Source organism: Tauraco erythrolophus, chromosome 3 (assembly GCF_009769465.1).
Source record: "Tauraco erythrolophus isolate bTauEry1 chromosome 3, bTauEry1.pri, whole genome shotgun sequence".
NCBI classification, from domain to species: Eukaryota; Metazoa; Chordata; class Aves; order Musophagiformes; family Musophagidae; genus Tauraco; species Tauraco erythrolophus.
Genome location: NC_141467.1, coordinates 103,727,078 through 103,743,359, shown reverse-complemented (window position 1 = coordinate 103,743,359; position 16,282 = coordinate 103,727,078). Strand labels below are relative to the sequence as shown.

The following is a 16,282-nucleotide window of genomic DNA, read 5'->3' as shown; positions in this document are numbered from 1 at the left end:
GTCAGACCGCATCCCAGTGAGGCTCCCGTAGACGTCCTCTCTTGTGTTCCCCATCAAACCCTCATCTTCTTGGCCCTTCGCAGTGGCTGCTGGGCATCCTTCCACTCCCTGCTGTGGCAGAGCAGGAAGGTTCCCGGCGTGTGGCAGCAGCCTGAAAGCATCTCAGCAGGACTTGTCTCCTGCAGCCCCTCCCCACCCTCTGCCTCCTTCTCGCCCTCTTCCAGTTTCACTTCTTCTCCAGTCCTACCTGGGAAAGCTCATGTTGACCTGAACCTACAGCTACTATACTCTATAAAGTAATATTCCCCCTCTCTGCTGAGAACAATACAAAAGTTACTCCGTCTTACCAAAGGTTTCAAAAGAAACCAAACGCTTCTCTCGCTCGGTTCCGACTTAATTTAATCATTTCTTTAAAACGTGGTTTTGTTTTGTTTGTTTCATTTGTTTTCCAGAAAAAAAAAAGTCCCTTTCTTCCCTTTCCACTCAGACCTCTGTCTGAAGGTCAATAATGTCTTGTCCCACCAGGGGAATGGTGGCTCCTGTTTTCTCCCACTCTACAGTTTTTAGTTCTAGGGGAGACTGTGCCACAGGTTCGATGTCCTTTTTAACCCATGATGGTGGGGACTGGACTTTCCTGATTCCCTCCCAGGGTCTCTTGTTTGGTGTCTGCTGTTTTTCTTGCTGCGAGAGGATGAAAGTATAAGGAGAGAGAGAAAGAAAGAAAAAAAGAGAGGTTAGTGCCTGTGCAACGACGTTTTTCAACTTTTTACATCAAAGGCAAATTTTTCTGCGCAACTCCCAATCCAAAATAAAGTGGGGGTTCAATGAAAATTGCACTTGGTGTGTAAACTGTGTTCAAGAAGAAAATACAAACCTTTTTCCCCTCATTTCTATCATTATCACCTAATGTCTAGATATTTCAACATTCAGCTGAAGTTTTTGCCACTTGCATTTCTACTGAAAAAACGAACGTGGTTTGGAGAATTTATGATCTTTTTCTACTTCTACAGAAAATCCCCAGGTAGAAACCCGGATTAGGATTAGATCTTTCTGAACATACGTCGGCTGCGTTTTATACAGATGTGAATACATTCCTCACGTCACGCAGCTATTTATAGGCTATTTAATTGCAGCAAAAACATGTCAACTATTTTGCCAGCGAACCCATGCTGTTTGATGGGCTGGATCGTCAGCTCCGAAACTGAAAGCATTTCCATCAACTCTCCACCAAGCCTTCGAGGCTATATCGACCGCCGTGAGCCCAGCCTCCTGCCAGCATCCCACCACGGATATCAATCCAGAGAATATCTTTCAATGTTTCTGCCAATACGCACCAGGACAGGACTTTGGAGAGAGCTGAGGCTCTGTAAAATGGGTGAATTCTTCAGAGTGGGTATGAAGGGGAGTCCATGCAGAGATTTTAAACGAGTCGTTCCAGTAAGCTGCTCCCTCCCCACCAAAAGTAATGCTTTTCACAGCTAATTATCCCCACAAAATGCTCCAGCACTGGGTGAGAAAAGGCTTCCCTGCAAGTGACGGGAGCACAGAGCCCTTTTGAGCCACCTGCCAAAAGGAAAGGGTCAGCTAGTGGAAAGGCTGGGAGGAAAGGCAGCTGCGTGGACAACGACGACAAGGAGAGAAGAAGTCTGGGGAGAAGATGAGGAGACAGACATGCAGGTGACATGCAGCCCAGGACGTGTCACAGCTCAACGCTGTCACCAAAATGTGTTGATTGAGGGGAGATGAAGCCACACGTAGGCTGCGCTGTCATGATTGTATTCCAGGATGCTGCAGATTGCTGTAGCCCCATAGGAAAACTAAATACCCATCCTCTACGTGCTAATCCACCTGCCTTAGCTTCTGATTTCGTCCTTTCCTACCAGACTTTCTGCTGTTTATCTCACCTCCATGCTGTAACACCAACAGGAAAGGTGCTGTAGCATTTATCCCTACAGGGACAGCTTTCATCACATCACCCAAGCCACGAATTTTGCTTTTCCAAACTTTCACACCTAATATAAAAATAAGATATGTTTATAGTTGTTCCTGCTCACAAGGAGAAGGCTCTGGTGAGGTCATTTTGTAGGTACAGTGGCAAATGTACGGGCCAGGTAAACCTAGTCTTGTCAATGTGAAGTGAAAACGTTCTGAAATTATCTTTATTTTAATTCAAAGTAAGAAAAAGGAAAGGGTCAGGAAAGGAAATCTTTGAAAGTCCTTTGAAAGAGAATTTTTTTCTTAAAAGAAATAAGTTGTGGAAAAGTATTGTTTAGAAGAATAAAGCGCTTCAGTTCTTGAAATCTGCAGCAGAGGTTTTCAGTAAACTCTATTATGATACAGAGCTTTTCTCCTCCCGTTGGTGTTATTCTCACTTTATTCCATTATGTAACACAATGGTGATTAATACTGATACGACAGAAAAGGTGATAAAATTGTTGACTTATTCCATTATCCATTTTGGAACTTATTTAAGAACCACTGCAATTGAAGACTGAAATCTTTTTATCTCTGTGTATGTCTTAAAGAGGCAAGTTTGAGACTTCCTGAAACGAAACTTCTATCTACAGTGTTTTTGCAGACCATTAATCTGCCATGAAAAGATGCAGCAAGAAGGTACACATAAAGACAGAAGCACACGGTAAAACAAAAAACAGAATGAAACTAAGAGTTTCCCTAAAGGTGAAGAAAAAGACTTGGTCAGAGCAGCTTTTTTTCAATGAAAAACACTTTGTTTTCTCCCACAATTGCTGTAATGCCACAAGTTTTCAAAGTTACCGATGTCCACAGCTATATTATTTAACAGAGAGCAGCACAAACGATCATATGCATGAAGTTCATAAATAATTCCACCTTTTCCCTCAAACAAAAGCCTGTCTTTGATAGCATTATTTACGGCTGCCTTCAGTATCAGGTTCTTCTATTCCCAACCAATCTCTGTTTTATCAGTCCCTCCGTCTGCCACACTCCTGACCTTCAGCCTCTCCTTCATGCTTTGAGGATGCACCCAGATCTGATCATGTACGCTGAACGTGATCAGCAAACCTCAGAGCTGTTCTTGTCACAGCTGCTTTTGAGCTACCGAGCGAGAGCAGCTCCAAATCCATGCAGGGGACAGAAATTAGGGGAAAAAAAAGAAAAAAATTCAAACAATTATGAGCTCACATCTACAGCAATGGCCTCTGATCAGACCCGTCACTAGGGAACGAGATCTAAGGGTTACAATGATTATTCGATGATGATAAAAAGACATTAAATATTGTGGATCACCAGGAACGGATAAATTAAGAAAGGAAGGGAGAATGAAACAGAAAACCTCACTACGCCAGTGCATAACTCCACTCTGTGCCTGCATCTTGGATATTATGTGCACTCTGTGGGCTTCCTGATACAAGGTTCTAGGGGAAGTGATAAGGGTGGGCAGTTTACAGCATGAACAAAGTTATGGAGCATGTTCTGCAGGAAGAAAGACTACACAGACTACAACCTTTCAGTCTTGAAACGGGGTTATGGATGGATGTGAAAGAGGTCTATGAAACTCTTAGTGGTTTGTTGATGGTATGGACTACTGATGGTAGGGATCATCTCTTCCAACACAAGAACTACAGAGCATGACAAGGCACCAAGCAGCGCCTGGTCCAGAGTGAACCCCAGGAGCTGGTCCTGTACACAGTGCTCAGCCAAATTTCAAATCACCTTTCCACAACACTCTGTTGATGATGAAAACTTCCAATGTTACAAAAAGTATGTGGAGACATTCACAAAAGCAACAACCATTCAGTACTATGAAGTAAAGTGACACTGTTCTGCGTCAGGTTGTCTCTAGGCACAAAACACTGGAGGCTTGGAGGTCTTTTGGAGGATGCACTACCACATGCTTGCCCTGCTCTTTTATTTTTCCAAGCTGCTTTAGGCTCTGCCATGGAGAGGAGGTAGAGCCAGACTGGCCTTGGGTCTGATCCCATATGGCTGTTCCTATCTAGCTTATCTAGCTATTAGATTAGATATAAAGAAGAAATTCTTTATGTTGAGGGTGGTGAGGCACTGGAACAAGTTGCCCAGAGAAGCTGTGGATGCCCCATCCCTGGAAGTGTTCAAGGCCAGGTTGGACGAGGCTCTGAGCAACCTGATGTAGTGGAAGGTGTCTCTGCCCATGGCAGGGGGGTTGGAACTAGATGATTTTTGAGGTCCCTTCTAATCCTAACCATTCTATGATTCTATGATTGTGGCTCCAAAAACATCTAGAAGATGAAGAGGAGTCTTGGGAGATGAGCAAATGGAGAGGGGAGGCTTGGTTTTAGTTCCCCACTTCTCAGAAAACAATTAGACTTCTCCAGTGATGCTGTGAGTGGAGTTGCTATCTCAGAGGTGGGATATACCGACTGTCCACCGCGGTGGACCAGCAGCTCACAGAGCTGTGTGCGTGGCTGTGATGTGAGTGTAGAAGGATTTGGTGCCCAGTGGGATCTCAGAGCAGGTTAAACACAATCATCCAGGCTGAGCTCTGACAAGGATGCTGGGAGACAAAAGAAAATCTCCTCTTGGCAAGAGGAACCCTGGGAATTGGTAGCGGGCTCCTGGGAACAACACACTTTTTCTTTCCCTCCATATGGAAAAGGTTTTTATCGGGTCTTGGCCACTTGAACAGAATATAGAAACAGCCACTGGGCTCATGCTTCAACTCCGGCGTTTTCCTCCAGCCCTGCTGTGGGGTCTTACCAATCCTTGCAGACAAGAGGGAAAACCCAGCTATGCACAGAAAAGAAGAAAAAAACCTGGAGAGAGGATTGTGTAATCTGGCTGTAAAAAGGCGACGGTGCTGGCGCGGGGCCTGGCGCCTCGGAGACAGCCAGGAATGGCCCGAGACAGGAGCTGAAAGCAGCAGAGGATGCTCTGCCAGTAACTCACGGAGACAGAGCCATTACTCCAGCCTGACACAGCCCATGAGCTTCTGGCTGTTGGGGAGGAGGGGAAATGTTTATTGGTTCCTGCCTGGTGCCAGGATGGCAGGGAAGACTGCTCTGTCAGAGGGGCAGGGAGGAAGGGAACACCCGGACCCAAGACTGGGGTATAACCAGCTGCACGGGGCAAACTGGAGGTCTTCATCAGCCTGGTGGCATTTGGATCTTCTTCATTCACCCGTGGCTTTCATTTTGGCTGCATGTCTTTAAGGCAGAGGGAGAGGATTTAGAACAAAATTGAGAGCAGCCCTGAGGAGAAGGATTTGGAGGTGTTGGTTGATGAGAAGCTCAACATGAGCTGGCAATGTGCGCTGGCAGCCCAGAAAGCCAACCATGTCCTGGGCTGCATCCAAAGCAGCGTGGGCAGCAGGTCGAGGGAGGGGATTCTGCCCCTCTGCTCTTGAGAGACCCCACCTGCAGTGGACCCCCCCAGTTCAGCTCTGGGTCCCCCAATACAAGAAGGACATGGACCTGTTGGAGCAGGTCTAGAGAAGGGCCATGAAGACGATCTGAGGGCTGGAGCACCTCTCCTGTGAAGCCAGGCTGAGTGAGTTGGGGTTGCTCAGGCTGGAGAAGAGAAGGCTCCTGGGAGACATTCTAGCAGCCTTCCAGTACTTAAAGGGGGCCTCCAAGAAAGCTAGAGTGGGATTTTTGACAAAGGCATATAGTGATAAGACAAGGGATAATGGCTTTAAACTGAAAGAGGGGAGATTTAGATCAGATGTAAGGAATAAATTCTTCCCTGAGGGTGGTGAGGCACTGGCACAGGTTGCCCAGAGAAGTTGTGGATGCCCCATCCCTGGAAGTGTTCAAAGCCAGGTTGGATGGGGCTTTGAGCATTTAAGATGCAGTACCAACTTAACCCTCCAAATCCCTAAAAAAGACAGAGGCAAAGTGCATTGACATAATCCACACAGCCCTTTCCTCCTAAAGCTCTTCCCGGCAGACTGCAACAAGTCACCTGTGCTGAACTCATGGTGGCTATGGAAAGGTGATGGTGGTAGAATGAGGAGCTTCCCTACTATGGGCTCTTTTGTGTGTTGGCTCTGTGCTGCTTTGCAGGGTCCAGGCTGGCTTCATCTGGAGTACCTGGATCCTCGTGAAACTCTTTTGCTTAGGAGTGGCATCAGTGCGTTGCATAAATATGGGACGGAAGACTGACTGGCTGCTCCAAACCACAGCTTTCATTTCACACTTCAGTCAAAACCAATGCAATGTGCCAGCTGCGAAGCTGCATCTCCTTGTGTTTGCCTCGTGGGGTTCCTTTTGTTTAGTTGGTTTTGGTTGTGTTTTTTTTTCTTTTCCCCCTTAATACCCAATTTTTATAGTTACCCTGAATGACCTGAAGAGGAATTCAGTGCTTTCTACAGAGCGCTCTGGGATAACTCTCCTAGAACCAGCTACTCCCATGCTGTTTTCATTGCCTCTAGTGTCAACTTGAAGGATATTTCATGACCCAAATGGTCTCTCCCCATGACATTGATGACTCTAGGACCAGAATGAAGTTATTCAGAGTGTATAATAGGGAATCTGAAAGATAAATGTGGCTCATGCTGTCTAATCCATCTTTGGATCAATGTCGATGAAAAGTGATTAGAAAATGGGAAAGCTATCTTTTTTTTTTTTAAATAGAATGATAAATTTTCCTTTTCTTGTTTGAAACAAGAAGCTGCAGTTCTTTCATTTTATGCTACTGAACTACAAAGATGACTCTTTTTTTTTTTCCTTTTCATTGAGGAGAAAAACAAAATAAAAGGAAGTGGCTGACTTTGTTCAGATTTTTTTTTTTTAAAAAAAAAAGAAATAACTTGTGGTTTTAACTTTCATTGATGGAAATCAGTTAGGAAACTCGAAATACCCAGCATTTGCTGTGTTATAAAAAATATATCTTCTGCTTCTGTATGCTCTGAAGTTCAGATGGTCTAACCTGTACTGGTTGCTGTGAGCCAAAGTCTGGTGAGGTCATGCACAGCTGAAGGTGAACAGGCACTGAATCAAGAGGCTCTTTCCATAGACTCATAAACTGTCTCTTGCCTGAAGGTTGTAGAGAAAGCCCATGGTCCCACCAGCATGAAGAACAGGTTTTCTCCAGCCTATTCTTGCCGTTAATCCAGCTGGTTGACATACCACCCTTTTTTAGACAATACTTGTGGTCTACTGAAGAGTCCACTCCACTTGGTAGACATGGAGGACTGGATGTTCCCCAAAATGCTGGAATCATTCAAGCCTGCCCCATTCCTCACAGTGGCACCTAAGGACTTCAGGAGGGGACCAAGAGCAGCCAAAGCATGATTCATAGAATCATAGAATGGTTAGGGTTGGAAGGGACCTCAAAGATCATCTAGTTCCAACCCCCCTGCCATGGGCAGGGAAATCCTCCACTACACCAGGTTGCCCAAAGCCTCATCCAGCCTGGCCTTGAACACCTCCAGGGATGGGGCAGCCACAACTTCTCTGGGCAACCTGTTCCAGTACCTCACCACCCTCAATGTAAAGAATTCTTTATAAAGTAAAGAAGTAAAGTAAAGAAATTCTTTATAGAGTCCTTTTTTAACCAGCCTAAAACAATCAGGAGCTTCAATCTGCTGGTGGCCACTGCATGGTTTTGGAGCAGCTGATAGCTGGATAGCTTCAAAGAGCATGGCAGGAACTGACTGTTGGTACAGAGGATATGGGGGATAAGATGTGACTCTGAGCAATATAGAGTAACTAATGCCTGGCATCTGATACCAGGTATCAGATGATCTACAGGAGGAGGTGATCCTCTCATTGATGGAATATCTGGATACCTGGTAGCTGACAGATGGTTTATCGCTGAATGAATTAAGGCTTGACGTCATTTTCATAATAGAATTTATTGCAGTAATTATTATACTTTATGTAGTGTTCCTCCCTATAAAAGTTACCCTAATTGGTCTTTTAAAATTTGCCAGTTACCAAAGCCTTTGAGAAGTGCAGAGAGGATTAAGCATATGACACAGAGGAGACACCCTCCCGGTAAGTGGAGCTTCCCTTGCAGAAGGACACACAGACAACAACAGGAGCAGCACAGCCTCCCAATTTTCTAATTTCTCAGCAAGAAATGAACCTGACAGACACAACCACCACCATCTGAGCTCCTCCAGCCCCAGCCTCAGCCCATGCAAAGAGGTTCCCATGGACAGGAGCCAAATTTTCCCACCTGGGAGCAGGACTACTGGCTCCCCAGTCAGCTAGAGAAAGGACAGGTAATCAGCAAGCGAGGGAATTAATTCTCTCATGCAGCTGTGCGTGCCAGGGAGATGCACAGCCTTGACTAGGAATGAGCTGCAATATCTATTAATATTCCTTTTTTTCTCACTAATCTCTCAGATGCTAAAGCAAGTGCTGGTGGAATAGGTATATCCTCCAGGTGTCCGAAGAGGAAAACTAAGAAAAATCTCAACCTGAGAAGAAAAAGTGAGTAATCGAGACAGAAACACTGTCCGGAAGGAAGTAACAAAAAATCAGAAAGGCAAAAAAAGACTTGTATCTTTTTTCCACTGCGTTTTGGAGCAAGTGCTTTTTCAGGAGCAACTAGAGAGATGGGACTGGATTTGAGAGCTGAGTTACAGACTGAGTCCAGATCCTGTATGTGAGCTCCAGGACAGGGCTCCAGCCAAAGCAAAAGCCATTGGAGCTGCAGAGAGAGCTGAACGTAGCAAGAATGAGCAAAAATAAGAGAATCAGAGAAATTTGCAGAGCTCTGTTCAGCGTGGCTTTCACTGACCTCGGCACAAGCAGAGAGTTTCTGTTTAAAAACGAACGCAAAGCCAGATGCTGGCAAGAAGAGAGGAATATGTATGTGATTCAAACTTCTCTAATGGAACTGGATCAAAGGACTCCTGCCAAGGGGGAAGGCAGGAGTGTCACTGCCATGGCTTTCAAAGCTGGCGCTAAGCGTAGAAGAAACAAAGCCTTCACTTCCTTTAAAGGCTGCAAAGCCTCTGCTTTTGCACCACGCTGCTGCAGAGCATGTGAACCCCTCCCGACGTCCAGCCCAAGCACTGGCATTTCTTTAACAATTAACTTGCAAGGAGGAGCAGTGTTGGAGATGCTTTACCCTGACACGGCAGACGTGCACAGGGAAATATTTCCCGTGTGGTACAAAGTAGCTTGAAAATAGTCACTACCCTGCTTTGATGGGAAGAGCTCTCGGCTGCAAGAATTTAGGCCTGGGGAAGTGTGTGTATTTAGGAGGAAGCAGGGGGGAAAAAATTGCATATTGGAGTCTACAGTCTGCCAGGCAAAGGGCAAGCTTTTAAATGGAGAAACAAACTTGCAGTAAGGTTTCCATTAATGGGATTTTTTTTTTTTTTTGTAGCAATCAGGTAGATAAAGAACAACTCAAAGTGATGGGAGTGATTAGAAAGGAAGAACTCTGTTGCCTGAGTCAGTACCAACCTAACGTCCCATTATGCAACAAAATGTGCCTTAAAGCTGCTATGAAGAGATATCTACTCACTAGAAGCCGCTCACTACTTATTGTAACCTTAAAAATGAAGGTTTGGTGGATCCCAGATGCTGAGAGAGTTTTTAATTTAAATCACTTAGGATGCTTGCTGTGGATGGTTGGGTTTTTTGATGCAAATCCTGCTGCCGTTGTCTCCAAGCCTTTGGTTCCTTTCATGTTTTCTGGTTGCAAATGAGCTGTGTAGGGGATAAACATTCAACAAACACAGCTCATTCAGTTTTACGCTCAGGGTCTTCACCAGCTTCCAGTTTGGTCTGGGATAAAATGGAAGGGCAACCTCAGCACATAGGCTGGCTGCAAGTCATTTGGGAGGATTATGAGTGAAGTAAATCCAGCTGTTCCTGAGCACCTCTTCTATGAAGATGCGCTGAGAGAGTTGGGGTCATTCAGCTTGGAGAAGAGGAGGCTCCAGGGAGATCTTATAGAAGCCTTCCAGTACCTAAAGGGGGCCTACAAGAAAGCTGGAGAGGGATTTTTGACAAGGGCATGTAGTGATAGAAGAGGGAATGGATTTAAACTGAAAGAGGGGAGATTTAGGTTAGATATAAGGAAGAAATTCTTCACTCCGAGGGTGGTGAGGCACTGGAACAGGTTGCCTAGAGAAGTTGTGGTTGCCCCATCCCTGCAAGTGTTCAAGACCAGGTTGGATGGGGCTTTGAGCAACCTGGTGTAGTGGAAGGTGTCCCTGCCCATGGCAGGGGTGTTGGAACTTGATGATCTTTAAGGTCTCTTTCAACCCAAACCATTCTATGATTCTATCATTCTATGACATACTCTTTTCAGATTCAAAGTCCCTTCAGGTGGACAGAGGTAATTTGCCCCAAATTCCAGCACAACAGGAGCAAAAGAGTCTTGTCTACAACCCTGTAACTTCCTTTTGAGTAAGGGTTGATTTTTCAAAAAATCATCTCCATCTTCCTTGACTCATCTGAATTTGAAGACCGCAAGAGAAAGAAAATTTACCATAGCCCATGGTATGGCTATACAAAGATCTATTAATGCATTAAAAAAAATTGACTTTTCAACTTGCAATCATCAGATCTTGCTGTACATCAGTCTGCTAATATCTTAATTCCCTAGCACTGAAAAGTTAGCTTTGGATAATAACATCTACATCCCTGATTAGTTCATAAAGCACAAATGAATTCATAAAGCACAAATTTACTCTCCTGCAGCGGTGAGGTGGCCTACGTTTGAATGCAGGTCGATGTGTGGTTCTGTATGATTTGAACACGGATTCTGCTTGACAATGTGATTTTAATCAGGAATATCTGAGCGTGCTCGCAATGGGAGCACTTTATAGTCGAAATACATATATAAGAAAGTCCAGGTCAGATGGAACAGATTTCATGTGATTTCATGTAATAAACTGGAAAAAAAAAAAAAAAGGAAAAAACCACAAGTTTGTGGCCCAATGAAGGACAATTCTGTATTACTGTCCTCTGAGGCTCAAGTTATTTTAGCATTAGCAGCGTGCTTTGGTATGTAGCAAAATAACTGCAGCAAACACCAGTTTTCCTGGGAATGCACTGAATGCTTCCTGGGAATGCACTGAATGCGGTCAAGATTCAGGCTTGGTTGGCATTCCAGGCAGCACTCTGGTTCTCCTAATTGCCTACCTCTGACATACCATCCTGGCAACATTGCTCATTAGCAAGTTGACGACAGGTCAGCTGATGGCAGTGGGGACACCCTAATCACAGCAGGATTTGGCTCCAGATGTCTGCTGTAGCCGTTCTGACGTGAAAATTGAGATGCGATGGCCAGCAGCAGTGTTACCCATGGCCTTGCATCACATGTATGCTTCCACCCTGTGCCCTCCAGTGCAAGGGAGAAGAGAGGTCCCAGGGAAGGACTCCTTGGCTGTTGGGTGAGGGGAAAGCAGAATTTGTCCCCAAACCTGTCTCCGTGTCTGCAGGATGAGAGACAAGCCCAGAGGCATTTGTCACGTCTGCCTTTCATAAGGATTGGGTCTTTCTTGCCCATGACAGGGAGGTTGGATCAGATATCTCTAAGGTCCCTTCCGGCCTATGCCATTCTATGATTCTATGATTCTTACATCAGCAATGCCTTTCAGAAGTGGAGCTTGTAAAGGAGGAAAGCTGAACAGTTCAAACATGATGGAGTCCCTAATTATGTTTCCAGCTCTGCCAGTAACTACTCTGGGATGGTGGAAAAAAGGGCAGTCTTCTTTATCTTTCAAGTGTACACTACGGTAATACTTATCCAAAGTTTAAATGTGTCGGGATAATTAGAGAGGAGAAATATACGTGCTGGTACAAACATTGAGGTCTTTGCTGAAGACCCCTTAAAAATGATTTTTTACCACTCGAGCTGGAGAAATTCTCAACAGTAAACACATGTGACGGTTGAATTTTCAACACTTTTTCCCAAAGAGACAGAAAATCTGTTTATTCTTCCCATTCTCCTGTTGGTGTTTCCTTCAAATCTGACAATGTAATAGTTCATCTGAAAGGATCTATGTATTTAGCGTGATAGGGTAATCGGTTCTGGTCAGTGCACTGAAGTATGGAGAGCATTTACATCAAAACCAAAACCCAACCCAACCCCTAAAAACAGCCAGCATCACTCCTAGGAATTCCCAAAGGAGGTCTGTCCTATGTAGACATTTAATTCAAGTCTCAGCAGCACCTTTCTGACCTTGGAGTTGAAAGAGGAGAGAGGAAGTGTAAGAAGATTAAGAAAAGCATCCTGTCTTGGAAAGAACCAAGGACAATGGGACACGCTGCCAGGAGAGGCTGGGAAACTGCCAGGGCTGGAAAGAGACTTGGTAGCTTGACTTTGTGGTTGCTTATTTAAAAGGGAAATCAAAGACACAGCAATGCAGGCAGATGGACTAGATCCAGTAAACATCCCTTCCGCTCTATGACGCGAGGTGTAAAAGGGTTCAAGGGTATTCCAGGATCCTTATGACCTTGTTCATGCCCATAAGGGAAGGAGTTTCCTACCGGTGAAGGAATGTGTCTGGATTCATGCATCATGGAAAGGTTTGGGGCAAGCCTACAATGCTCTTCAATGCAAAACAAAAGCCAGACTTACGCTAACGTTAGTTTTATCACTTCCACCAGAAGAAATACTCCATCGTTTTATAACCTAAACACACATAAAAGAGAAACATTTCTTTTGTTGTTACTTTAACCCCTGGCATCCACAGTTTGCCTTCTCAGGGCAAGCTGAAGATGGGGCATGATTTCCAGAGGGGTCCCCAGCAGCAAATGGCAGAAAAAGGGGTGAAGGAAGCTATTTATTTTCCTTTGTACTGCTTTGGATGTTGTGAAACCAGTACCCACTACTGACTTGCCAATACTGATCTTTGCAAGCTCACTCTCTCGGGTTACATCCAAGGAAAAACCACAACTTGAAAAAGATACAGTCAATACGCAAAGGCCACCTTCACAGCTTCTTTCCAGCAGTTCAAAGCTCTTTGATGCTGACACTGGCAACTTGAATTCCAGACAGATGCATCTCTGAAATGCCCAAAACATTTCAATCTATAAAACTCTCCTGTAAACATACCACAGATTAGCTTTTACATGGTATTTAGGCATTTCTGATTTTATAGCTGTGTCATACCTAAATATTAGGAAAAAAGCAGAAAGATGAAATTCAGTGAAACGCGAGAGCCAACACAGGCTTCTTTGATCTGATCCTGCCTGCTAGATTCACTATTCCTCTCATTCTGTATCACTGGACAGCCCATAATGGCACCTTGCCACACACAACAGAAGTAGGATTTGCTGGGACCACATCTCCAGAGCTCAGCACAGTAACGCTGTGAGATCTGAACGCAGACCAAAGGCTTCGTAGGGCTCTGCTTCCAAAACCAACCAAACTAAACGTCTTGATCAATCACTTTCTGAACTCTGATCTTGCCTCTAAGGGAGTCCCATTAAAATAAGTCCCACGAGTGCCTCCTTGGCCATGCTGCTGCTGACTGTGCATCCTGGATGTGGCTTTGCTTGCAAATGACTGGGAATGTTATAAATAGCTCACCTTGCCCCTCTCCTGAGTGCAGGCACAACCCAAACTTCATTTCTTACTGCCAACCTGGCTCTGCCACTTGTTTTCTCCTTCTGCTGACGTAGATATACATCCTTGAAACCTTTCAGCTCTTGCCCAGCAGGTCCAATGGGCTGAGACCTGGAGGAGGTGCCATCAGCCTGCCCTTCCTTATTTATGTTATCTACATCACTTACTACACAGGTTTCTTTTATCTGTTTCTAGTACCAAATGTCTGCCTCACTGAAAGGCTGCAGGTTCTTTCTCTCAAAGCCTCTTCTTGCCCTGGAAGTTTGCTCCTGTTGAGGAAAGACCTTTTACATGGTGATCAGCTGCCATAAACACCCTCATGATACATTTCATTAGCATGCAGTCCCCAAGAAGTGCTGCCACCATCACAGCTTAAATCCCATTGCTGTGGCTTTCCTAAATGGCCATGTTCATTGCGGCTGCTTTGGCCTCCAACTCAGCCCTTGCAGGTAGGGTAGATGATTCCTGCTGTCCCCACCTTCTGCCCTCTCCCCTTTCCACCTAGATTTCCTCAGGATTGTTCTGGTTTCCAGTTCCTAGCTACAAGTGGATGGATGGGGCACTCGGAGATGACCTGAACAGGGATGCAAAGAGCAGACATGGACACAGGGAGCAGAGACAAACAAGACAATACAGACTCTATTCGCCACGAACAGACATGAGGACAGACATTCTCCTTCTGGGCTGCTGACCACTCTGTAGACAAGCTAGTGGTACCTCTGTGACTCTTCATGTCGTCTGTGGGGCACATGTGCTTGTTGCAACACGCATGGACAGAAAATCAAGGCAAAGCATTCAGTGAGCGCTCCTAAACTTTCCTGCTTCTTCCCATGCTCCTGATGGCCCTCTAGCTCTAGGAAATGATGGTTCTGCAAGTGTCTGACTAACCTTGCTGTCCGTTGTTGGAGACTCCTTCTCCTTCTCTGCATGTTGGAGTTTTCTGTTCAGGTCTTGGAACATGTCTTGGTGACGTTTTCTTGTGTGCATGATTTTCTGAAGCAAACACAAGGGCCACAGGTCAGCAGCTATACAGAAACATCTCTTCCCCCCAGAGTTACATACATTATTAAAACCCGTCTCTATCTCCCTGCAGGCACAATCTGGCATGCCTAAACTACCTTCAAAGCTCGTTGAAGACACAGTATAGTACTGCTTTTATTTTCAGGATGAGATGGTGGGAGAAAGTGAAAAAGACTAATTTTTGACCTTATGGTTACCCTAAACCTGCAACTGTCAATTGTTTATACTGCAGAATTTGTACTTGACTGGCAATGTTCTACCAGCTTGACCTAGGAAGCTTTGCTGATCTTCTTTACCTGATATCTGCCTTTTGTTAAGCAACAAATTTTGTGCACAAAAGGCAAGGCACTTAGAAAAGAAAAGAAAAGAAAAGAAAAGAAAAGAAAAGAAAAGAAAAGAAAAGAAAAGAAAAGAAAAGAAAAGAAAAGAAAAGAAAAGAAAAGAAAAGAAAAGAAAAGAAAAGAAAAGAAAAGAAAAGAAAAGAAAAGAAAAGTAAAAGAAAAGAAATTTCCATTGGAAGGGACGTACAACAATCATCTAGTCCAACTGCCTGACCAATTCAGGGCTGATCAAGTCAAAGCATGTTATTAAGGGCATTGTCCAAATGCCTCTTAAACACTGACAGGCTTGGGGCATCGACCACCTCTCTAGGAAGCCCGTTCCAGTGTTCAACCACCCTCTCAGTAAAGACACGCTTCCTAATGTCCAGTCTAAACCTCCCCTGGTGCAGCTTTGAACCATTCCCACGGGTCCTATCTCTGGATCCCAGGGAGAAGAGATCAGCAGCTCTCTCTCCACGTCTGCTCCTCAGGAAGTCATCAAGAGTGATGAGGTAGCTCTTCAGCCTCCTTTTCTCCAAACTAGACAAGCCCAAAGTCCTCAGCTGCTTCTCATAGGACATTCCTTCCAGCCCTTTTGCCAGCTTCGTTGCCCTCCTCTGGATGTAATCAAGGACCTTCACATCCTTCTTAAATGGTGGGGCCGAGAACTGCACACAGTATTCAAGGTGAGGCCACACCAGTGGTGAATACAGTGGGATCATCACCTCTTTTGATTGCTGGTTATACTGTGTTTTATGCACCCCAGGATGTGGTTTGCACTCTTGGCTGCCATTTCAGGCCACCAACAAAATGTACGTGTGCTTCACAAACAGGAACATGATATGGTCACCTATATCCCTCCATCATCTCTCCATAAGCATATTGCTCACAGAGGAGATGTTACAGGTCTTGGGCAAACTGACGTAGCATCTTGATTTATAAATGTTTACGCAGGAGCTACTACTCCATAAATTAAGCATGAACCAATATAAATCACCCATTTGCTTAGATGCAGAGGGTAAGCCTTACTAGGTAACCAGTACAACCCTTTCAATCCACCATTTTTAAACCCTTGAAGCAGCTCTTTGGCAAAGGCAGCACTCCTGCAAAGGTGCCAGAAAGAACAGAAAGCAGCATTTCTCTTTCTCATCCTACCTCTCAAAAAAAAACCCCAAAACATTCAGAAAGGGATGTACTCACCTCAAAATCTAGCTCTGCATACCGGGATTTCCGCCTCTGGGTATTCAAAAGAAAAAAAGATGGGTGGAGGTTAGTAAGGGGTTGATGATGGTGAGTGAGCACAGACTCAACCACACGGTAGATAAAATAGGGAAAGTCCTTCTCCATTTCCTTCTCTGTACACCTTTAATGTGCTTTTCTGGCTCTTCATGATGGAAAGCACCAGCCATTTAGAGGAATCTCTAGCAAAAACCACTGAGCCT

At 44.8% G+C, this 16,282-nt stretch overlaps 1 protein-coding gene across 4 annotated transcripts in view; it reads right to left on the bottom strand.

The window, feature by feature from the left end:
* Positions 1 to 483: 483 nt before the first annotated feature.
* ADGRB1 (adhesion G protein-coupled receptor B1) overlaps positions 484 to 16,282 on the bottom strand; it is a 215,458-nt gene continuing 199,659 nt past the window's right edge. For 3 of the 4 annotated variants that reach the window (XM_086609592.1, XM_086609594.1, XM_086609595.1), the window contains 3 exons: positions 16,041 to 16,076; positions 14,389 to 14,493; positions 484 to 681 (listed from right to left, as the gene is read on the bottom strand). In XM_086609592.1, coding sequence (XP_086465718.1) covers positions 484 to 681; positions 14,389 to 14,493; positions 16,041 to 16,076 — 339 coding nt within the window. Of the gene's footprint in view, positions 682 to 12,510; positions 12,565 to 14,388; positions 14,494 to 16,040; positions 16,077 to 16,282 lie in introns of all 4 variants that reach the window. The other variant, XM_086609591.1, reaches the window with a different exon arrangement.